We start from the raw sequence: 22,553 nt of genomic DNA, 5'->3' as shown, positions 1-22,553 counted from the left end.
CAGGCGTAACCTAGTATTAACAGCTTCAAAATCATTTGACACACTGACTTGTAACAGGGAGAATGGCACGTCATTCTCACTGTGTCTTAACACCTATTCTTTAGGATGTAACTTTGGTGAGCAGGTAGGATCTCCCGGGAGAAGTGCTTCATCTGTATGTGTGAGATCAAAGAGGATGTTGACATAGGAAGCAAATAAGAGCAAAAGAGAGTGTCAGTGAGCAAAAGGCCGGACGAGAGTAAACTAACAAACAAACAAACTAATGCAGAGTTGCAAACTGTTCATACCGTCCTGATGTGGGCTGTAGTGATCTGTCACAGCCAATAGAAAATAACAACAATTCACGAGTGTACATCTCTGTCAGTGTTGTTTATGAAAGATTGCAACGTAGGCTGTAACTTTATTAGTGTCATGCCTGTCTCACTGAGTTTTGTTGTTTTCTGGGACGCCGAAAGTCACATTCAAACGATTAGCAAAGTATGTATATGGGCTGGAAACACGAGAAGTACTTCAGCAAAACTAAAATTTTCTGTCAATCTTTTTTGTTGTTCTTTTTGTTATGCCAGTGTTCATCTCCAGTGTCACCTTAAATAAAACGTAGAGTCATGTTTGTGCAAAATCCTGTAAATTTACTTCACCGGTTGAAAGGGTTCCTTGGTTTCTGATGTTGTATTAACTCTTTCACCTTGACGAAAAATGCATGAAACGACACCAGCAAGGTTTCAGCCTACATCGCAATCTTTCAAAAATAACACTGGCAGGGATTTACACAGTCAGATTGTTGTTATTTTTGGTTGGCTGTGAGACGCATCACTACAGCTTACATCAGGACCATAGGAACAGTTTGCAACCTGCAGGCGCAATTTGTTTTTACGCCAGATCACAAAAATACCGTTTCTTGAATAATGCCGCTTTAAGGTGCACAAAACAGGTTGGAAGTGAACCCTGCCTAACTTAATGGTACACACATGGAGCTGTTTGCGCATGCACACACAGACTCTAACAGAATTCACACAAAGAGAAGTGGGTTTATACCAGTGTAATTAACAGCCTGTGATTTATTGCTAATAGCTGCAGTGTTCTTGGCCCCATGTAAAGGCCTGAGTCGAACAAATGCAAAGTGCTGAGTGTCTGGTTCAGCACCCAACATTCACTTGAGTCACTGTCAGACACCCATATTTATATCTGATCTGTTGTAATCAATGTCAGACATCAACGTATATCATAAAAACCGAAGCACTTTGTGTTGAGATTCTATTCAATGTGGATTTTGAAAATAGTCCCTCTTCTAAAGTCTTTCAAAAAAAGATGTCTCATGTAGCAACAGGCAATTATTACAGATGCCTTGTTTTTCAATCAGAGCAGGCAGCCAACCGAGCTCACCTTGACATTGCATAATCTCTCACAATGGTAAATGGAAGCCTCTAGCCAGGCAAACTGCAGTATTCATGAAGTGAATCCTGCTGCCATTATGTAAGTCAGAGTCCCCACCAGCCCGACTCAGGCTGGTGGCTGGAGGAGGCTTTAGCAGATTAAAGCCCCTCTACACTTACCACAGCTGAGGCTGTAATCTGAGTTTCACTTAACAGAACCTAGTAGTCAGATGTGCACAGGCGTGGGATTACAATGATGGCTGGTCCAGATAAATCCCCTAGCACCCTGGGGAAAGGTGGAGTATACTAAGAAGGAAAAGACTCTGTTTGTGCACAAAAATCCCACAAATTAATTTGTTCTGCATCTCAATTACCTATTGCTGATGTTGTAATATTGTGCAGTGGATCAAAGCAACATGATATCACCTAAAGTCCTAAAAGGCTCGCATCAATACCCAGGCTCTGATCTCAGTTTTAGCAAAGCAAATGATCTTCGGTTCAACACCCCCTCCAGTGACCCAGCACTTCTCAGTGGGAAAAATACTAATGGGCTTCCCTCTGGCTTTATGAATCATGGTAAGAATGCTAATAACAAAAACTACAACAGTGGCAGCAGCTGCAGTCAAAGTGGGCAGCCAGATGCAATCAAAGACAATCTAAATTGGGAGGTTTTACTGGGAAATGAGGATTGAGTGAGCAAGAAATGTAGGTCGCTGTACCAGGCTGAGCAATGCTGTGACAGATGCCTGTGCAGGGGTCAATGAGGACAGGCCAAAACGTAGACGCTTAATATGGTTAGAGGGAGCGTGTGGCAGTCAAAACATGTCAAGATTAAAAGAAGCGTGAAGGGGAAAGAAACCTGAGTGGTTTCAGTGGCGATGAAGGAAGAATATGCACGGTAAAATCTATGGAATTAGAGCCAGTTTTTGTGAATAACGACCAGGTTTGCAGCCTGTTCAAAGAAATTAAGGCTGTTCAACATAAAATTTTCATTGCTGTGAAAATAAGGGAAATGCAGTTATTACCCTCTGATGATTCACTCTGATCAATGCTGCAAATGTTTCACAATAAGAGTCTTCCTGGAAATGGCAGGGATTATCCTAGCTCATGTGAAGACTGGGCTGCATTAACAGCAGCAAATTTATAAAGCAAGCAGTAAAAACAGAATGAGAACACAGAGAGGCTTTCTACTGAAAAAATGCAATAAAATATATGATAGATTATGCTTACCTCGCACTGTAATAGTACCTGGTGTTAATACCTGCACACAGATAGTGTTTGAGCTGATTGTGTGTGTCTCTGTTTCTTTGCCGCAGTGTGGAGCTGGACTTCAAGCAGCAGGAGGACAAGCTGCAGCCGCTGATGAAGAGGCTTTGCCCTACGGAGGAAGGCCACTTCCCCTCCCTGCCTTACCCCCAGGAGGCCTTCACCTCCACCCCTAAACGCAAGTCCAAAGCTGACTCCAAGAAGCACGCTCGCTGGAAACTTTGGTTCCTCTGAAACACACAAGACTGTCTCCTCACCCGCACTACGGATGCACAGGATTTATGCGTCCGTCTGGTCGTCCATATTTGTTTGGGTTATCCATCGTCTTCAGTTTTATCACATCTCCCTTGGCTTTTTGTAGACCTGGTGACCAGTACTGATGGAGAGCTCCACCACTGGATACTGAGCCTTTCTCAGAGATGACAGGATGTGTAACGGGACACAAGTGTGGATTCCACGGAAAATTCTGTAATGTCATGCTTACCAAAAATGGATTCAGAGTTATTTTGAACTAATTTCTTCAAACAGGGTGTGAAATTACACCAGGGCGACATATTTGGAGATCAGCAAGGTGAGAAGACGAAATTTGATTTCCCTCTGTCTATTTGCATATATTTTTCTAGCTGACGTCTACGGGGTCCTGTTCTGTGATAATGGTTCAGTGACAGTCGCATTTCTATTCACCAGTTGGGACTTTTCTTCCCAGCCTCCAGGAGAGGTTGGCAACTCAACCATGATGCGCTGAGGTCTACATCAACAGCATATCACCGTACTGCAAAGCACAATTAACACTGTTCAGGATACATTTTTCTCCAGAGTAATTAAAAAGAACTATTTTGAGTATTAACTCACACATGTAGATCACCTACTAACCATGACAGATTGAAGACTTTCATAATATCTAAAGAAGAGACCTACAGGACAAAGAAGTCAGAGATGTTTAATGGAGTTATATGATCAACTTTCTATCCATCTCTAAAATGTCTCCTTGAATCAACTGACTTTGAAGTAAAGAATGAATAAATAACACTTATTTTCTTAATAACATTTGCAAAGTTAGACATCAATGTACTTTTTTCTATATAAATATATATATATCTATATACATTCACTTTAAGGTTTAGTGGGATATAGTTATTTGAGCTGCAGTGAAGGGGGGCTGTGCATTTCAAAAACTACAATGCAAAGGAGGGGCAATCAATGATTCTTAATTCCTTTTCATACATCAAACTTAGTTCTGACTAACCTCACAGTGAAAATGGTGATCGAAACCCAATACCCCAAAATAAGTCCATACTAAAAAACTTCATCAGTGTCAAACTAGAGAGAGTTGTGGATCAACACATAGAAAATTAAGTGTAAAGGAATACTTAACCACCAACATGATCATTCGTGTATCAATTATTCACCCCATGTTACGTTGAATTCAGGAAAGAAAATTTTGCTTTTCTTTCATTCCTCCTCAATGAATGAAGAATCCAAAACCAGAGAAAATTCTTGATGAAAAGAAATAACGGGGTCTCTTTTAACAATAGCAAAACTATATAAAAACATCCATTTACAAACTCTCACATTAGTCATTGCAGTATAATCCAAGTCTCATTTATCCAGTCATATGCTCAGTGCTTCCCAAACAGACAGCCCTTTCTGACGCGGAACTGAACTAAAGGTGAAATTATTCGATGCTCCCTTCAAATCTAGACCTTATTGGCGAAAACATTAATTTGAAGAGAAGATTGTTTGTATTATTGTGTGACTGGTGAATCTGAACTAACCCTTTAAAACACCAAAGTCACACAAACTGACAGCTAACTGACTGGCAGCTGTAGACCAGGGGGGTAAAATCACAGTTTCTGAAGAGAGCATAGATAACTTTCACTTTCAGCTCAGTTTTAAATACTACGGCTTCAGTGAAAATTTATGTGTTTGGGAAGTACTTGGCATGCGACTGGAAAAAATGAGACTTGGATTGTACTGCACGAGTTATGTGAGAGTTTGAAAACAGATGTTTTCATATGCTTTTGCTGCTGTTGAATGTGGACCCCACTGACTTCAGTTCATCGAGAATTTTCTCGTTTTTCTGATTCTTCGTTCACCAGAGACATATGAGAAAAACAGAATTTTCTTCACGAATTCAACTTAACACAGGATGAGGAGCTGATATACAAACGGCCATTTGGGGGGATGAAGTATTCCTTTAAAGATCCTTTTTTTTCCCAGTCATGAAACCAAGTATATTAAATAATGTTGGTTCTTAGCACATGTGAGGGGTAACAGAAGATAGCTGTGATTGTATTGCTGCAGTATCCTGCATCAGCTACTCCGTTAGCTACTGAAACCAAGCCAGAGAGACTGAATGTGCCACTTCTGATCACACCCAGGGCTTCTACAGTGCAGGGTGGCAGGCGTGTAGCCTTGCATGCTTTTTACAACCCTCGGATTTTGCAGGATATTTTCTAGCTTTTAAAGAAACAATTTTTGAAGAGAATGATGAAAATTGCTTTTTTTTTTCGTTTAGTTTTTCTCCAATTTTTTTTTTTTATTACTAGCTCCTGCTCATTGCTTCCCATCTAGTCGACTGTAAAGTAAAAGCTCATGTAGTAACTCTATACAGGGTTCAAAGACTATGTACAGCCAAAATAATATTTGCATTTACTATATATAAATATATGTTGTATAGCATCAAATAGGGCTAATACCATTTAAATGAGTGGGAAAGCAGCCAATAACTAAAAGAAAACAATATGCCTGCAGGAGCATAAAACTGAAGTCACTCTGAAAGCCAAAAACACTGCCCCAAAAGACAGGAAATGCGCCAAAGTGGTTTCAAGGGCATCAAAGAAGAGTCTTTATCTACTGTCACTACAACACCTTGCAATCTGCGAGAGGTCACTGGTTTTACCCTCACAAGCTCCAACATGCTGCTTTCTGTTGGCTACATGTGATTCACACCTCCACTCTTGTACATGCCGAGTAGGTTTCTTTCAGTAGTTATGCTGTAGCATCAAGAGAGAACTAGATGTTTATCTGTACCTTAAAGAAGTGCAATTGATTTAATATGTGCAATACTGTGTATTTTATACTGTTTTTTTAAAAAGAAAGAAAAAATAAAGATATTTAATATGCAAAATATGAAAAATAAAAACAGACATCTACAGAGCTCTCAAAGTCTGGAGAAGACTGAGTATCATTTACGTAGCATAGTAGGTTGTTAATTCAATCAGGGCAGTTAAAGGGTCAGTTCACAAGAGTAACAAAAAAAAAAAAAAAAAAAAATTATCACTTGCTTCTGATGATCTAGCAGCTAAAGGTCCGGTCAGTATGTATGGTATGGAATATAATATAACAAGTATGTTTTCTTTAGTGTATAATCACCCGAAAATAAGAACAAGACATTTATATCTACATAGGGAGCTCGTCCTTGTCCACAGAGTCCAGAATGGACAAACCAAACACTGGTCACAGAAAGGGCCATTCGCCTTTTTTGTGTCAGCCACCGTGGTTAGCAGCCCCTCCACCACGAGCCAAACAGCTTAAGAAAAACATTAATTTTTAATGTCAAACTGGCTCACTCCCAGTAAAAACCTACTGAACAATGAACACTGGTTGCAATCTGCAAATCTCCCCGCTAGATGCCACTACATTGCTCCTTTAACTGCAGTTTAAATTACATTCGCCAAGGATTGTGAGGAATTATCAAGTGTCAGTGTTTCGGGAAAAATATGATGCTTTTTAAAATTCATTAATGTTTTTTTTTTCAATGCTGTGTGTACCACAAGTGAAATGTCATTCACCTCTATTTCAATGAGCAAAAAACTCAGAGACAAATATCTCAAAGCTTGGGAAAACACAATGCTTGGATGAACACAACTGTCAGGAAGTGAGGACCTGCATTATTTTGTACTTTTGGCTGAAACACCTCTGCAATTTAAGATTCCACTTAGGCTTAGTTTGAGAATTCTGTATGCAAAACAATCAACTCTACAATCTTATGTGATGAAATCCAGGAGATACGGTTAAAAACCCACCTTAAATCAGGCCTGCATCTCTTTGATGTAGTGGGGTGGCACAAAACGAGAGCAGAATACAACAGAGGGATAAGCAGCAAAGGGTTTCTGGTGCACGCAGTCAACCTGCCTTAGAACCTGCTTCTGATCTAAAGCTTACAATCACAGCACAGTTCTTGCCCTTACTAACCTTACTTTAACGCCAGCTGCCTGATGTTGGCGCAGACCAGCAATGAGGTGAAATCATGAGGTAAACTGAGGACAAAACTCTGAGTAAATGCCCCATGGACGCAGAGTCACCCTCACATGAATGCATAAAACTGCAGGAACCAATGTTGCTCTAGGGCAACGCTGCCCCCTGTCCTCTCACCCGTGGCAGGGCCATCTCCACAGGGCCTCCCTCAGGTGGATGCTTACAGCACAGTACCAGCGGCACAAACAAGACACCCAGTGTAGCTTCACATCTTGCATTCTTACACCCTTTAACCGCAGAGGGCTGCGGTTTGAAGGTGACGAGCATCACCACGTGAGTCTCTGTGGTTTTCACTCGGCGTTGCCAGTGAGCACACGTCTGACATGAGTTGTCGCAGGGTCAATAAACCCAAGAGGATGCTCAGTCAAAGTTCCAGCGCAGGAGAGGAGGGAAGAGGTGCAGCGAGTGAGTGATAAGTGCACGTTTGAGGCATTATGATGCAGTGCCATATCTCACTATGCTTCTTTTCTGTAAGAGCTCTGCAGCAGTCTGGCCGGCAGGAGAGAGAGAGAGAGAGTCGGAGAGAAGACAGAGAGAGATGCAGAGAGAAATATTTAGACAGAAACAGATAAAAAGACAGGGATGAAGACAGTGAGTGATACAAAGAGCCAAGGAGACAGGGGAGGATTCTGATCTGAATAGACGTCATCCAGATGGCTTCGTTTCAACATATTCGGTCAGTGAGAGCATGCAGCAAAGAAAGAGCCCCAGCCCCTATAGCCGGTCAGCTACATACTGTCAATCAATAGCACAAGTCCTTCCCCTGCAGCTTTGTACTCCATTCCTCCTGCACACTGCAGGAAAATCGGCAGGATAACCATGAGGCACTGCAGCCGACCATCACCACAACCTGTTGTCACTTTGTCCTCGAAACTACAGCTACAAAAAGTTTAACAGGTCATTAAGACAACATTAAGGTAAAGCCATCTGTCTAGCAGTGTTTCCAATATATCCTCAGGTCTGGCAGGAATTTATTATTTTATAATATTCATTCTGACATTTAATATACAAAGGTCAGTGTGGCTAACATGACAGACTGAGAAAAACAAGGTTTCTTTCATTGGTTTGGTTGCAATTTCAAAAAAGCAAAAGACAAGCGTGTAACACATTGATTTTTCCTGCTGCAGCTTCCTCCCCATGTGTATCTGCAGGGCTCATCTAGAAGCTTAAAACCAAATGAAAATGAAATTCAAGGGCATACAGGTAGAACTAATTTTAGCAGGGACAGCCGAAAATGTTTCTGCTACAACCCTAATGTAAATGTATTCACAAGGACTCATCTCAACCTGCATGAGGGTGGACATGAATATAAAGATGCAGCCTGCTGGGATGTCCGACGATGCAAATGTGTGGCGACGCTAACAGGCGTAGCACTGTGGTGACAACACACAACAAAAACTGACGCCCCCAAGCCGTCACTGTGATCATTCTCATCAACATTCTGTGTCCAACACCTCCAGGAGAGAGCAGAGAGGAAAGGGAAGAGAGAGGGGGAGAGAGGCGGGAGACAAAGTAGAACGTTAATGCATAAATCTAAATGTAAGAGGCTGCCACTCAGAAGAACAAGGTCGGTGGTTGGCTGCAGTGTTGTGTGAGCAGCGGCGCGCAATCTGCCTGCAGAGTAGGCAGCAGTGCCCAGCGGCGGCAACAACAGTCCTCTGATTAGAAAGCTACAACGCTTCCAGCAGCACTAACTGGGTCTCATAGCTGTTAAAAATTCACACCAACCTTATTGATCATTATGTAGTGATTTGGGGAGCTGCTTCAAATGCAGCTTCTGTCCTCAAGTACTACATCATCTATAGTGTGTGTGTAAAAAAAGACACAGTGCTTTCAAAAAGACGGGGCTTTGATGTGACCTCAAACTCCCACTGGCTAGAAGGACACCCTGCTCACTGATATTATGCAGGTGCTTAGAAATGTCAAGTGTAGTGGCCAGCTAGCAGCCGACAAAAGGTAAGGGTCAGTAGAGACAATAAAAGCAAGCTGTATATGAGGGAGCGAAGTAAGGTGGAGGGCAGCTGCAGCACATGTATACAAAGTAGATAGTTACAATAAGGGCCACAGGAGATCAGTGGTAGAGCAGTTTCATTAACCAGAAAGGAGGCTGGTCTGTTTTTGCACCATTCAGCAGCCACCGCTGGAAGCAGGGAACGCCATTTCACCTGCACCACAGGGGGCGCACTGAAATGGATGCACTTAGTATAATACAGCAGAGAGGTAGGCCTACTTGTGTTGCCTTCATGAGCGTTGATAGCCTTTTAAACAAAGTGGTGGGTAAGTTCCATAGCTGAAATTCATCATCAAAAGACCCTCGCTGCAGTGAAAAATAACAGACGGAAAACAAAAAAAGGCAAAGGCAGCTGGTCCGAGTTCTGACAAAATATCTACCAGCGTACAATCTCTATTCCAAATCCGACTTTTCAAACTCTCTGACTGTGAGCCAGGTGGGACGGTGCAGAGCGTCAATGCCCTGGTATAACAATGAATAGACTGGAGAGCCAAAGAGGGAGAGTTAGTGGGAGTCCTAGACCCCCCCAGGCAGCTGGCTGGGAGAGAGGGGGCAGCAGGGAGGCTTCGGCTCAACTCACAGCTTCATTAGCTTTACATTATGCAGTGCGAGGCACGCTGGCGATCTGTTACACAACAGAGGGCTCCCCATTTACACAATTAGCTTGGTGCATTGCTGAAATACCTTTAAACAGAGGAAGAGGTGGAATAAAGGAATGGATAGAGAGTCCCTGCGTTGAGAAGAATGAAGACAAGAGTAAGACAGGACACAGAGGACAAAGGATGAGTGCTGCGGATATACCGCGGTGACATAACACACACGCTCACAAACACACGCTGGATGATTAGTGAGTGATAACTCTGGCTGCTGTTGGGTTTTTTTAAATCTCTCTCTGCTGGTGTGGCTCAGTGACTGGTAATAAAAGCAGATAAGCTTCCATTTAAACAGGTGACGCCGGTTCCTGCTGCTCCCCAGATGGAGACGGTGCTGTGCACACAAACATGCGATAAATAACCCGAGACAGCAGGAGAAAGGATGCTACGCTAACCTGTACCAGCATCAATATAATGAGTCAGTGTCATACGACTCTCCATTTTGCTATACATAGTTGAAGTCCGGAGAAAATGTCTCTCTCATCACTCTGCTGTATTTAAGTGAGCTATAAAAGTACCTTTAAGTGCCCTCAGAGGAATCTCCTCCGTCATAAAGCCTTGCATAAAAATTATATATGTTTATTACCCAAGTCTCACTTTCAAAGTCACATCACAGGCTACGTGCACCTCTAACAAACACAAGCGTCAACAGGATGCAACAGAATGACTCAACGAATACCAAAGTTAATATTCATGACTCAACGAATACCGAAGTTGACATTCATTGGACTCTTTGGACTCATGAAAATGGATGAAGGCTTTGCCACGGAAATAAAGCAGACAGCACAATATTTATACTATGACTGATAAGTGCGTTAATTGCTACCGAGCTCTAGCTGAGAGAGCGACTGGGGGAAGGATGCTAACGGCAGTGAGGGGCTACGCGGGTTTGTGTGATTAGATTACAGCACAGAGCATCAGCAATGTTCTAATAAATGAGGGATCAGACAAACAAACAGGCAAAGACACGTGAAAAAAAAAAAAAAACTTGTGAAACAGCAAAACACACACATACAGATCAGCACACAAACAACTGGCTGGAGAAAGATATGAGCAGATCAAAGGCACTCTTAGATTGAGGTTGTGTGAAAGCATTCTGCCAAGGTAGACTTTACCTTTAATGATAGCTTTGGAATGGAATTGGAGTTGCAGTGGGCCTGTGGGAGTTAAGCTGGTTGTGGTACAGAGGCCTCGAAATTGGAGTGTGCGTGCGAATGTGTGTGCGCACAAGTGTACGAGTACGTATGTGTGTGATAAACAGAAGGAAAAAAAGAAGGCTTGCCGTGGGTGTACAGCTAACAGTTGCAGAGAAGCAGACACACTTACTATGTGAGGAGAGTCGCGGCCCATGGAGATGACTGTCCTGTTAACTGTCCTCAGGAGCTTCTCCATGACGATCTGCACGTGCCACTGGGTGGGACCCTGCAAAAATACACAATACACACTGACTTTAAATATGTCTTCTAATTTCAAAACTGATGTCTCCGTGTGTTTTAGGATAGATTCTGAATGACAAATATTGTGAATGGAATGATAAATTGCATAGCACCGTTCTAGTCTTCCTACCGCTCAAACATTTTACATTACAGTCACATTCACCAAGTCACACACACTCCACTACCATACAAGGTGCCACCTGCTACTCAGTTTGGACGTTCACACGCACACCGATGGAACAGCCATCAGGAGCAATTTGGGGTTCAGTGTCCTGCCCAAGGATACTTCGACATACAGACAGGAGGAGCCGGGGATCAAACCACCAGTCCTCCAATTAGTGGACACCATGCTCCACCTCCTGAGCCACAGCCATAGGACAATGGACCAAAAATAATCAAGGTGCTCTGCCATTAACTGCTAACAGCAAATTTTCACAACTAAAATCAGGTCTGAAACACAACCCATCATGTGACCACTAACCACAAAGTCCTAAAGATCCCTCACCAAAACCACTGCTCTCTGCTTCACCATTCATAACTCCACTCTGCATTCCTCCCCACACATCCGCAGCCTCGGAGGTATTTTCAACAGCAACCTATCCTTCCAACAACATGTCAATCAAATTACAAGAACTGTCTTTTCCCACCTAAAAAACACAGCTCGCCTCCGCCCATCACTCTCCCTCTCTGCTCCCGAAACCCTCAACCACGCCTTCATCACATCCAGGATTGACTACTGCAACAGCATCCTCTGGTACGTCATCCAAAGTCCTGAATAAACTCCAATACATTTAGAACTCCGCTGCTCGTCTGCTCATCCATTCCTGCGTCCGTGATCACATCACCCCCGTCTTCCAGAACCTCCACTGGCTTCCTGTCCCACAACAGATCCAATTCTCCTCACTCATAAAGCCCTCAATAACCAGGCCCCCTCCTACCACACTGACCTGCTCCACCACCACTCTCCTTCCCGCAGCCTCCCCTCTTCTGATGCCAACCTCCTGACTCCACCACTCAGGACCAAGCATCGGACCTGGGGCGACAGAGCCTTCTCCCTCCCTCAGAAATTCTCTTCCCAAACGCATTCAGGACTGCACCAACTTCTCCCAGTTCAAATTTCTTATCAAAAATCACCTGTTAAATACTGCTTTTAATGTGTGAATAATGTTGGGGGTTATATATTTTTGTGTATTCTATTTATGATCATTCTAAACTTTTGTAAGATGTCTCAGAGTACGACGAAAAGCACTCTATAAATTAAATGTATTATTATATTGTTATAATTATTATTCAGTTCCCCTTTTGTATGATGTTTTTTAACAGAAAGTGCTTTTAGTTTTATGCAGTATTTATGCAGGACCTTTATCTGAATTATAACATTTGACACCACCGTTCTTTAGTTGATTTGCCTGCTCAGGGACTGCTAACTACACTTAGCTATCTAACTAACTCTGGGACAGTCACTGACTGCCTATCCCATGGTTTCCCCAAGGATTTTTTTCAGCAGTGGTGCTGACGTACATGAGCTTTATTTTGTGCTGCCTTAACATATGTAGCATGTCTGATGACACAAGAAGAGCTTTGGACACGCATCTGTACACTGTCGAGTCATGGAGTCATGGTTTATAAAATGCTTCCCATATACTATTACAAACGCTCCTGCAGGTGGAGGCAAATGTAATAATTCGATATCGAGTGCTTTTATCAATACTGTGACTTTAACATTGCTTGTAAAAATGACTGATAGCTGTTAACATGTAGAACACAGATACAAGTTGCCTACATAAAATCCAGTGGTTCAAGAGGTTTTTGAGTGATGACATCAAAACCAAAATTTGTAACAATCGACCCTGGTCTCCCCTAATCACCTCTGCATTTCCAGTCAGAGACAAAACGACTCAAATCCTCAAGAAACGCAGAAGAGAAAGAGCCGGTAGACATGAAGATGCCATGTTGATCGTGTAGGTTAAATACAAGACAAAACAAAGCTAAATGTAAACACTGTCAGAACAGCGGAGTGTATCACAACTGTGGCGGCCAAAGAAGGAGACAGTTTGCCTGGACTGGGAACAGGCAGATAAGCTGGACATCAGGTTGGCTGTAAACCATGAATGTTCAGTGTGAGCTACAGTTTGTCAGACCAGTGAAGCTACTGTACTGAAGCGGTGTGTATTGTCTCGTGTGTTTTGTGTCATCTGATCGGCCTTCCAATTGGCCCTCAAACTGTACGGACGAATATCGACTGATAACAATCAGAGCACCAACTCTTCCGAATGGATTCACAGACTTGCATAAGATTTCGTGGAAACATTGGTCATGAGCCAAAGGACAGCTGATCAACTGGTCATGCAAACTGGCAAAAAAGAGGGTGTGGCAGGGGGAGTGGCTTATAACAAAAAGGCGCATAACTTCTTAACAGCTTCCTGTAGCATGACTGAACTTTGTAGGAAGACACACACCCACACCCACACAGAAATATACATACAGACAGCCCATTTTGACATGTCCCCTTTCATAACTCATGGAACAGCTGTCATAGCGAGGCATCACTTGATTGGTGACAGGTGTTTGTGGTGTTGTGTGAATGCATTAATGCATGGATACATGTGTGTACGTAGTTACAGCTACTGTGAATTTGCATTTGTCAAGACATCCTTATAACTGAAAATCTGACTCCTTCACTGCTTTTTGTGACACTACAAAACAAATAATCCGTCAGTCTTTATCAATAGATACAATAAATAATAATACACGCTCTTCAAAACTTGAAACTCTGAGAATACTTTGAGGAAATTTGGCGCTAAGAAACCTGACAAATATGACTGATGCAGCCAAGATGATTTATACATCGTGAATCCCAGCTTTTGGAGGAGGACAACACCCATGGGGCAGTTGTGCCGTTGTCATAAGTGGGACGATTTTCCACGGACTTTATTAGTGAGTTTGAGTGAGCACAGGGCTGTTTCTCACTGTCTCTACCTGTCTGTGGGGGGAGTCTTCTAAGCAGACCGAGTTCTGCAGCGTCAACCTAAACTTTTAATAATTTACACAGCTCCTTCTGCGGTTGAAGAACTCGTGCACGCGGGTGTGTGCATGCACGCACGCACGCACACACAAACATTCAGACAATCGCAGAGGAGCACTGGGGAGAATAAACTATCTGAGGAGGGAGTTACAGATATTGCCTTCCAACGTACCAAGTGTGATGCACATCTTTGGTGAAAACCCACATGATTCCCAGAGTTTTTTTTTTTTTTTTTGTGAGAAAAATCCAAGCCTTTTTAAACTTCCCACACAAACCCAGCGCATGACATCCTGATTCTTACAGTCAGAATCCAGCTATTTACGAAGGAAATATAAAATTAGATCCTTGTTTCTAATAAGGTATAAGCTGTTTGATAACTTAGACACTCAAGTTTCCTTGTCTTTTTGTGCATGGAAGAGTGCAGAGCAGGGAAGGTATGAAAGACGGAGCAAGGCAGGGAGACGCAACACAGAGAGAGACAGAAGTGTGAAGGCAGAGCAAGTGGGAGATAATCCCTCGCAGAATGGAGTGTGGGAGGCCGGGCCGTGGTGATCAATGGCGAGGGGAGTCTATGAGGGCCTGAGGGAGGACATCAGGAGTCTGGGCATGGTCGAGGATGAAACACGGCTGTGAAGCCGCTGAGTGCTCGGGCGCACGTGTGTTATCAAGTGTGCATGTGAGGTCTGACACTGATGCCTGAGTGGGCAGGATGTACACTCCAGTGAAAAATTCATTGTTTAAGTCATTAATCGGGAAAATGTCAGATGCTTTTCTTTATTTTATGTAATTGTAAACTGAATATTTTGGAAAGTGTAGGTAGGTCAGACAAAACAAGCAATCTGAAAAGGTCACCTTGGACCCGGGGAACTTCTAATTGGAATTATTTAACTATTTTCTGCCACTTTATAAACTAATAAATGAATTCAGGGTGTCTGCAGGCAGTGTTGGGAAGGTTATCTTAAAATGTAATAGGCTACAGATTACTAGTTACCCTGTTAAAAATGTTAGACGTAATGTAGCTCATTACAGTTGATTACTTTTTTGATTTTTCTTAATGGGCAATTTAGCTAAAAAAATGTCCAGAAATAGTGAAGTGGACGGTACACAAATGTACACAGGGTATTCCCACTTCTTTTTCTGGCTGTTTACAGTACACCCACCAGCTGTATCAGCCATAAAGCCAATACCCACCTGCTCTGTGGTAACCTAACCATCTGCTTAGTAGTACACCCACCTCATTAGCTACCTCTACATCACTGGAAGCAGTCTAATTTAATAAAGTTGTAATTTAATTACATATTTTCTCTCAGTAACTTTAACTTATAACAACTACATTTATTTTGTAATGTAATTACACCTTGCTAAGTATTCCCCAACACTGTCTACAGGTATCAAGCACTTAAATTTAAGGCTTTTAAGGACCTTTAAGATCATTTTTAACAAAATTTTAGACTGATTTTTGGACAAATCATCTCTTTCTTTTTCAAGCATTGCAGGTAAGTATAAAGGTAAGTAGTAAATATGTGCTCCTGTGCAGAGGTAAGTTTATGGTTATGAGAGTGAGTTAGGTTAATGTGTATTTTTGGCAACAGGTAAATGCAAGTCTAAAGTAAAAAGTGGTCGGTTAAAAGATCAGAAATGTGACTTTCAGACAGAAAAAGCTTGACTCATGCTGACTGAAAATAAATTAAAAGAAAAATTTTGTGGCAATTAAGACCTCACAAATTCAAACTTACGACTATTTAATGATTTAAGGCAAAAAAACTTAAGAAATTTCAAGACTTTTTAAGGACCTGTAGACGTTGGAATTGATTAACTGAAAAAACAATGCATAGACTAACGAAGGAAAACAATCATTACCTTTAAATAGCTACATAACTGGCTCTGTTATTGACTCTGATGGTGATTAATCATCATGTGGACTGCTTCGCTATAAGTACTCTGGCTCCGCTTTACCATGGAGCTCATCACCATGTTCTTGGAGCACATTCATTTGTGTTGAAGATGGCCTCTAGCCACACTGAGCAATGAATTACTGAGCACAGCCAACTCTACAGGTTAGTAAATTAACAGTGCTGTAAAACATGCTCCTTTCAGGGCACGCAGCGCAATAAAATAAATTAAGAACAGCACACTGATTAGTAGCTATTCAGTAAAATAACCACAGTGGAAACGTGCTTCTGCTTTATGAAGGGACTCCTGGATTCCCTTGTTATGCCGCTATTTATCCCAGAGGGAAATAACAGTTCACAAAGCTGGAGAGTCATGTTTCTCACCACATCCTTCCTGTAGAGCACTTCCAGGATGTCACTGAGCAGCTGGCAGCAAGCCTTTAGCTCCTCACGCTTCTCCAGGTGGAACTTCAGCTGGTCCGTCATCAGCGGCAGGAGGATTTCACGGCAATCTGCAGGGACATGGACAAATACAGACATTCAGAACGCCGCTAAACACACGGAGCAGATGATGGATCGTGTGAGCCAGTGCGGCATATGCTCTCAACACGCTGTCGACGAAGACGCACGCAGCTTGTTGATGGCTTCCTCACAGCTCAGAGGATTAAACTAAAGCAACGTACAGATAGCAGTTATTAATTAGTTTAAATGTGGCAAAATCTCTTGGAACAGCATGAATGTCAGAACGAAAGCCAAACAAAGCCATACAGTATCCAATTTCAGAACACAGCCAATCAAAAACCTCTACTGAGATATCAGGTAAGAAAAAAAACGTAGTGAGCAGACACCTCAAATCATCATGTCTTAACATCAGCGTGAAAAATCTGCCAAATTGGCCTCATTGATCCCTCTTCAATATTGTCCACTGTTGATGTGACCCTAAAGATTCAATATATGCTCTCCCACATTACAATTTCCATGACTAAATAACCGATGTTAAACATATTTTTTGGTTGTGCACTTATCCCAAATGTTTCCTACAATGCGTAAACCCAGATAAATCTGTAATTTTGATGGAGGACACAGTCTATGTCATTTGGTTGCCGTCACCTCAGTGGCATCACATCTCCTTTGTGCATTGTAGTTGTGTTTCAGAAGCTGTCATAAACTGACTTTTTATCCAGTCTTGAGAACATTTTTAGGACACACTTTTCAGATCGATGTCATTCATACTAAATGCTTTAACCCAATGAAGGACAAGTTATCAGACGTCTGGATCTTAAGCTATCAGAGAAACAAGCACAGCAGCTTGGCTCTAGCCCCTGCTATGTCGAACAGCATTGGAGAAACACTGATTTTTAACATAAAACTGCTTTATTCTTTGCTTTTACCAGTTTGAATCACCAGGTCCATTTGTTTTTGAGAGGAAGAGACTTCTGCGGATAATTCGGCTCATGGTAAAAACCTCCTGAACTTCTGGATTTTAAGTAGTCAGGGAAAGAAGGTGAGCAGACATGAGCTGGAGATGGGCGAGCAGCTTCTCCACGACCAGCCAAACAGCTTTGGAGAAACACTGATTTTTAACATTAAACTGCTTAATTTATTGTTTCTACCTGTTTTAATCACCTTGTACGTCTGTGGGCAATTCAGCTCCCACTTAAAACTTCAACTGAAGGAATTCTAACCATGAGATACTGACTGCAATTGCTCTGCCTTTTTGTTATTTATATAATTGAGAGACCCCTTGCAAAACTGACATATTGTACATTTAATCAAAGCACCTAACCTCCTAGTGCCTCAGTTGGTAACAGCAGTAGTTGTGCTTTTGTATATGTCAAACTCTTGTCAACATTACAAACACACTAATATAGCACGTAAAGGCAGCAGAGAACAACAACTTTCTTGCTAACTATGTCAAAGTAACAACTAACGCAACCAAATTCACCTAAAAGTGTTCGTCTGATGTGGACGGCAACATCAAAAAGCAAATTTCCATATGCAGAGGGTAAAGAACTTGGCTGGCAATTGGACATGGAGGACAGCAGAGATAAGCCAGAGAGTATTCTCATGGAAGGTAAACCTAAGGCAGTCGGCCACAAAATTATCATATTTTTTATTAAACCCTCTGATTCCAATCTTCGAGGCATTTGTGTATGCGAGTGGGTGTCACATTTAAAGCCTGGGGACAAATACTGGAGTTAGGTTGGTTCAATAAAATGATGGAGGAGGATCGGTTTGGGGGTTAAGTGAATATCTTTTGGATTTGTGGAGAGAATATAAATTGATAACCCCTCTGTAAGAAGGGAAAAGACATTAAAAATAAAAACACCTCTCAGTGCCCCCATGCTGTGAGCTGACACAGTCTTTCTGACAAACCCAACGGCAGAGTATTGATATTAATGTCATATTAAAAGAAAAGAAGGAGAACAAAAGAGCAGTGAGTGAAATCATCACCGATACAGTGGCAGCCTGCAGGGACAACTACTCTTCAAATAACAATCTTTATAATGACGGGTGGAGAGAAACTGCCGCACTAAAGGGCCACCCAGCAACGGATTTCAATTCACAATCAATACAATCTCTCTGCTTCACAGAGAATGTTACAGCTTTAATAAGCCAATCAACTGGGACAAAATAAAACTTCATTACTCATGAAAACTAATACACACACACACACACGCACAAGCTTTGCCAATTGTCAATACTGCTCAAGGCCAATTGATGAACAGCAGGATGTAACGCATAATGAACAGCATGAACTACGGTGACCTCTTCATAAACAGTATCCAGACATGAATCTAATCAGTATTTTATGTTCTCTTACCTCTTCCTAAAAAAATTACACGCACCAACAAAAAACAGCATCTTTGACTCGAGTCGACTGTCTTCAAAAGCGTTTTTCATTTCACTATCATTATCGCTAGAATTAACCATAAACCATAAACCCACACAGAGATCATGATGAGGCTCTGTAATAAAAGGGTAATGAATGTATTGTGTAGTAATTAGCAATTTCACAAATACAGACTCCTGGAGAATTTCAAATTTAATTTTTAATGACTCAAGACATTGATTAGTGTATCAATTACATGATGACTCTCTTCTTGCGATCTAGGAAATCTCACACAGCTGCTGGACTTTGTTTGGATGGCTTTTAATAGCCCTAATTCAAAAATAATTACAGGGAAGCTTCTACTTGGATATAGTTTATGAACTAAATGTGGGTTCCAAAACATAAATTATTATTGCAATTAAAAAAGGCATCAAGAAGCAGCAGGGTATGTTTGTAAGACATTAATATGTAAAACTAAATCTTGATAGCAGTCCAGTGATGGCTTAATGCTCAATGCATCGTCATCAGGGATGGGGGGGACACATAGTGCTCCAAATCTAGGCTACATTCGGTGAGGGTAAACGTGGCCATTTTTCTGAATGTATTTGAAACCTTCCGCATACAGGGGTCTCAAAAGAGTCTTGGAATTTTTATTTATTTTCATTTACCCCATATTAAACCAGGTAAGTCCCATTGAGATCAACAGTGTCTTTTACAAGGGAGACCTGGCCAAGACAGCAGCACACACAAAAAGTTACAGCCGAACACAGAAGAAATACAATAACATGTACAAATATTAAAACACCTATGCACAATGACAAGAACCAACCGACACATTCATCCTTGTACTTATGAGAGCTTTAGAGTCAGGTAGAGAGACCAGTTCACGTAGTTTCAAATCTTTTTGAAGTTTATTCCAAGTGAGAGGAGCAGAGCAGATGAAAGCCTTCTTTCTCAGCTCAGTCCAAGCACTAGGGACAGACAACAAAACTAAATCTTGAGATCTCAGTCTATAGTTACAGTCAGATCTCTGTTCAGTCAAAGTGCAAATGTATGAAGGGAGTTTACCCAGTATGGCTTTATAAATGAACAAATACCAGTCACCTACGAAAGGTCAAAGATGGCCAACCAGCCCTGGAATTATAAATCTCAGTGCACTATGATATGCAGCATCTAAATTGCACAAATCAACACATTATAAACACTGGATTTGGAAATGGTGATGGATAAAGGGTAATTTAGGCCTATTTGTTTACTCATGATTTGAGCTTCTGATTTAATGCCCTGCAGTCATTTCCATAATGTTTGATTTTACGATTCTCTAATCATTCATCTGGGGGCATTGTTTTCTCGGTAAAAGGATGACAACAACTGTCACAGTCTTATTTCAAAGAATTTTTTCCCTTTGTTTTGAATAACTGACTTGACCTTTTGTGTTTTGTAATCACATTGAGTATATGTATGCAAAACAGAGCACAGCCTGGATGGGTCCTTAACACTGGATCTGGAAATGGTTGTTAGAGACTGCTGCTGTGTCTCAAATCGCGTACTTCTGTACTTACACTTAATATTTTGAGTGCCTAAGTGCGTTCACACTGAGAAGTATAGAAAATGCAGTGCACTCTGAGTACCAGGATGGTGCACTCAAAACGTTCAAGAAGTTGAGTGTGAAACTATGGACACTTCTTGCCGTCAATGGTCGCCATCTTGGCTACGTAGCGGAAGGGGAGGGACCACTTTTCAAACTGGAAATGGCGGCCGAGGACTCTGACCGTGAACGCCGCTGCATTGTACAAATACATGTGTTTTTTGCACTAAGCACCACTATACTGTTGTCGGGTATAAGCCAGCAGTATGTTTATTGGGTTAATTCAGCAGTCTGTAATGATTTGGTACTGCGAATGCTAATGCTAGTTTGCTAACCAGCTAATTTGCGGTCGTCATTTCCGGTAAGTGCACAACAGCCGTGTTTGGTTTGAGACAACACTACCCTGTTGAAATTCGCACATTATGCCAATAAGTACATAGTGCAAATAGTATACTACATGGAAGTGTACTAACGGAAGTACGCAATTTGAGACACAACATGCATCTCTGTCACTTCAAGGCTAATGGCCAAGAGCTTATTTTTAAAATGCCTGTGTTGGTGTTAGAGCTAAGAGATGGTGGGTGGGTGTGGATGAGGGGCCCACTTTGGAAATATTTCCCACCTGTCCATAATTTGTAATGGCTAGCCTGTCCCAGAACAAATGGAAGGATGAAAAATAGAAAGAACACTTTGAAATGTGTGCGATAGACATGTAAAATTTGGCCTGAGGTGGTGCCAGAGGAAAGTTGTTTATCCTCTGATGAGCATGAAAGTGTACCAACATGTACATGTCAATTTTCCTCATTTTTTTTGGCCCAAGGGTGGTGCAAAAGCTAAGGTAATAGTGACCAAAATACACAAGGCTCACACTCTGAGGATCATTAAATTGCTCTCTCAATTTTCTAAGTAATGTTCCCATTACATTTTGAGACATATTACATGGAAATGAAAGGTTAAGTTGACACTAAAATCAAAAAAGACTCACTCTTTGGTAAGCGTGATTGTATTTAGCAAATGTCATGGCAATCTCTCCTGTTTATTTTGGGGTGTCTTATGCGAGACATTTACAGTCTGGCCTGGGTGTGTTGCTACAGGGCAGGTCATCAAAATTGAGAACATTTATCCGAATATCAGACTATCATGATTATCCTCTCAGGATGCACCGATTTATTGGACGCCTTCAGGACAAAAGGACATAGTAGATTCACTATCAAGGCGTCACGGGATGTAATCTATTTTGTCCCTGACAATGCTAAATTGTCAACAACATATCTGTGTTGAAATCAGCAGGATGAGAGCTAGTTAATGTTGGCTGTTAGCAGACGGTGGCCAATGGAGGCTGCATTTAGTTACATTATGATGCATCTAAGCTCTATTCAGTAAAAATTAGTATTGCAATGGGTTCAAATGTACTTTGTAAAAGCTTTTGGGCTTGAGTAAATACAGATGTTCGATGGGGAAATTGGTTGATGCTCTCATAGCAATATAAAATAGATATTCTTTTACAAATTAAATGGAAATTTAACCATCATTTCTAGTAATATCCTTAAATTTAGGCAGTGTTGCTAGATTAAAGCTCACAGTTTCAAAGTTAGAAGGATTTTTCTCAGTCTATCAAATGGTTGTCAAGATATTTCACTTTGCACCGAAGTATTGGGCTTGTCGACTCTGCCACCCCTAGAGCCCCATTAACAATAACCCCAGTCCTCCTCAGTGACTCTACCCAAACATGCTTCGACAGAGTTTACAGCATTGACAAATGCTCTGACTAAACACCTGAAAATGCTTCACAAATCATTAGTGAGCAGACTCTGATGTCTGATGGCAGTGTTGTGGACAGGCTGCTCTACAATACAGCTATTATCCACATGAAACTTTCACTGATAAACACCTGAAAAGGAATGTAATGGGTGTTAAGAGTTTGCCCTGTCACGTGTTGTCCAGCCCTGACACAAAGTGACAACCATGTCTGCAGTGGAAATATTTTTAGTGCTGTGGAACAGATCATCGAGCTATCCGCCAAACTGTATGGTTTTATGTATATGTGTGTGTTTCATAATCCCCCAGGGTTTGAACACAAAAGCAAATCTCCTATCTGAGGGTGCCTAACATTGTGTGGTGTGTTTAATACCTTGTTTTCACAGGGCCCTCTTTCCCTTTGCGCCTCCTCCAAACTCAAAATACACACAGGTGGGAACACACACCGACGCATAAAT

The 22,553-nt window shown here is 41.6% G+C and overlaps 2 protein-coding genes across 4 annotated transcripts in view; one reads left to right on the top strand and one right to left on the bottom strand.

Annotated features, from left to right (window-relative positions):
- insyn2a (inhibitory synaptic factor 2A) overlaps positions 1 to 5,798 on the top strand; it is a 40,561-nt gene extending 34,763 nt beyond the window's left edge. The window contains exon 4 of the mRNA XM_033610906.2: positions 2,690 to 5,798. Coding sequence (XP_033466797.2) covers positions 2,690 to 2,873 — 184 coding nt within the window. The 3' untranslated portion in view covers positions 2,874 to 5,798. The remainder of the gene's footprint in view (positions 1 to 2,689) is intronic.
- dock1 (dedicator of cytokinesis 1) overlaps positions 1 to 22,553 on the bottom strand; it is a 273,627-nt gene that overhangs the window by 148,441 nt on the left and 102,633 nt on the right. For all 3 annotated transcript variants that reach the window (XM_033610905.2, XM_033610904.2, XM_078163716.1), the window contains exons 26-27: positions 16,301 to 16,428; positions 10,890 to 10,985 (exon numbers count right to left, since the gene is read on the bottom strand). In XM_033610905.2, the coding sequence (XP_033466796.2) occupies positions 10,890 to 10,985; positions 16,301 to 16,428 (224 nt within the window). The remainder of the gene's footprint in view (positions 1 to 10,889; positions 10,986 to 16,300; positions 16,429 to 22,553) is intronic.

The sequence above is a fragment of the Epinephelus lanceolatus genome, chromosome 21 (genome assembly GCF_041903045.1).
Source record: "Epinephelus lanceolatus isolate andai-2023 chromosome 21, ASM4190304v1, whole genome shotgun sequence".
Classification (NCBI taxonomy): domain Eukaryota; kingdom Metazoa; phylum Chordata; class Actinopteri; order Perciformes; family Serranidae; genus Epinephelus; species Epinephelus lanceolatus.
This window is presented reverse-complemented; position numbering and strand designations above follow the sequence as displayed.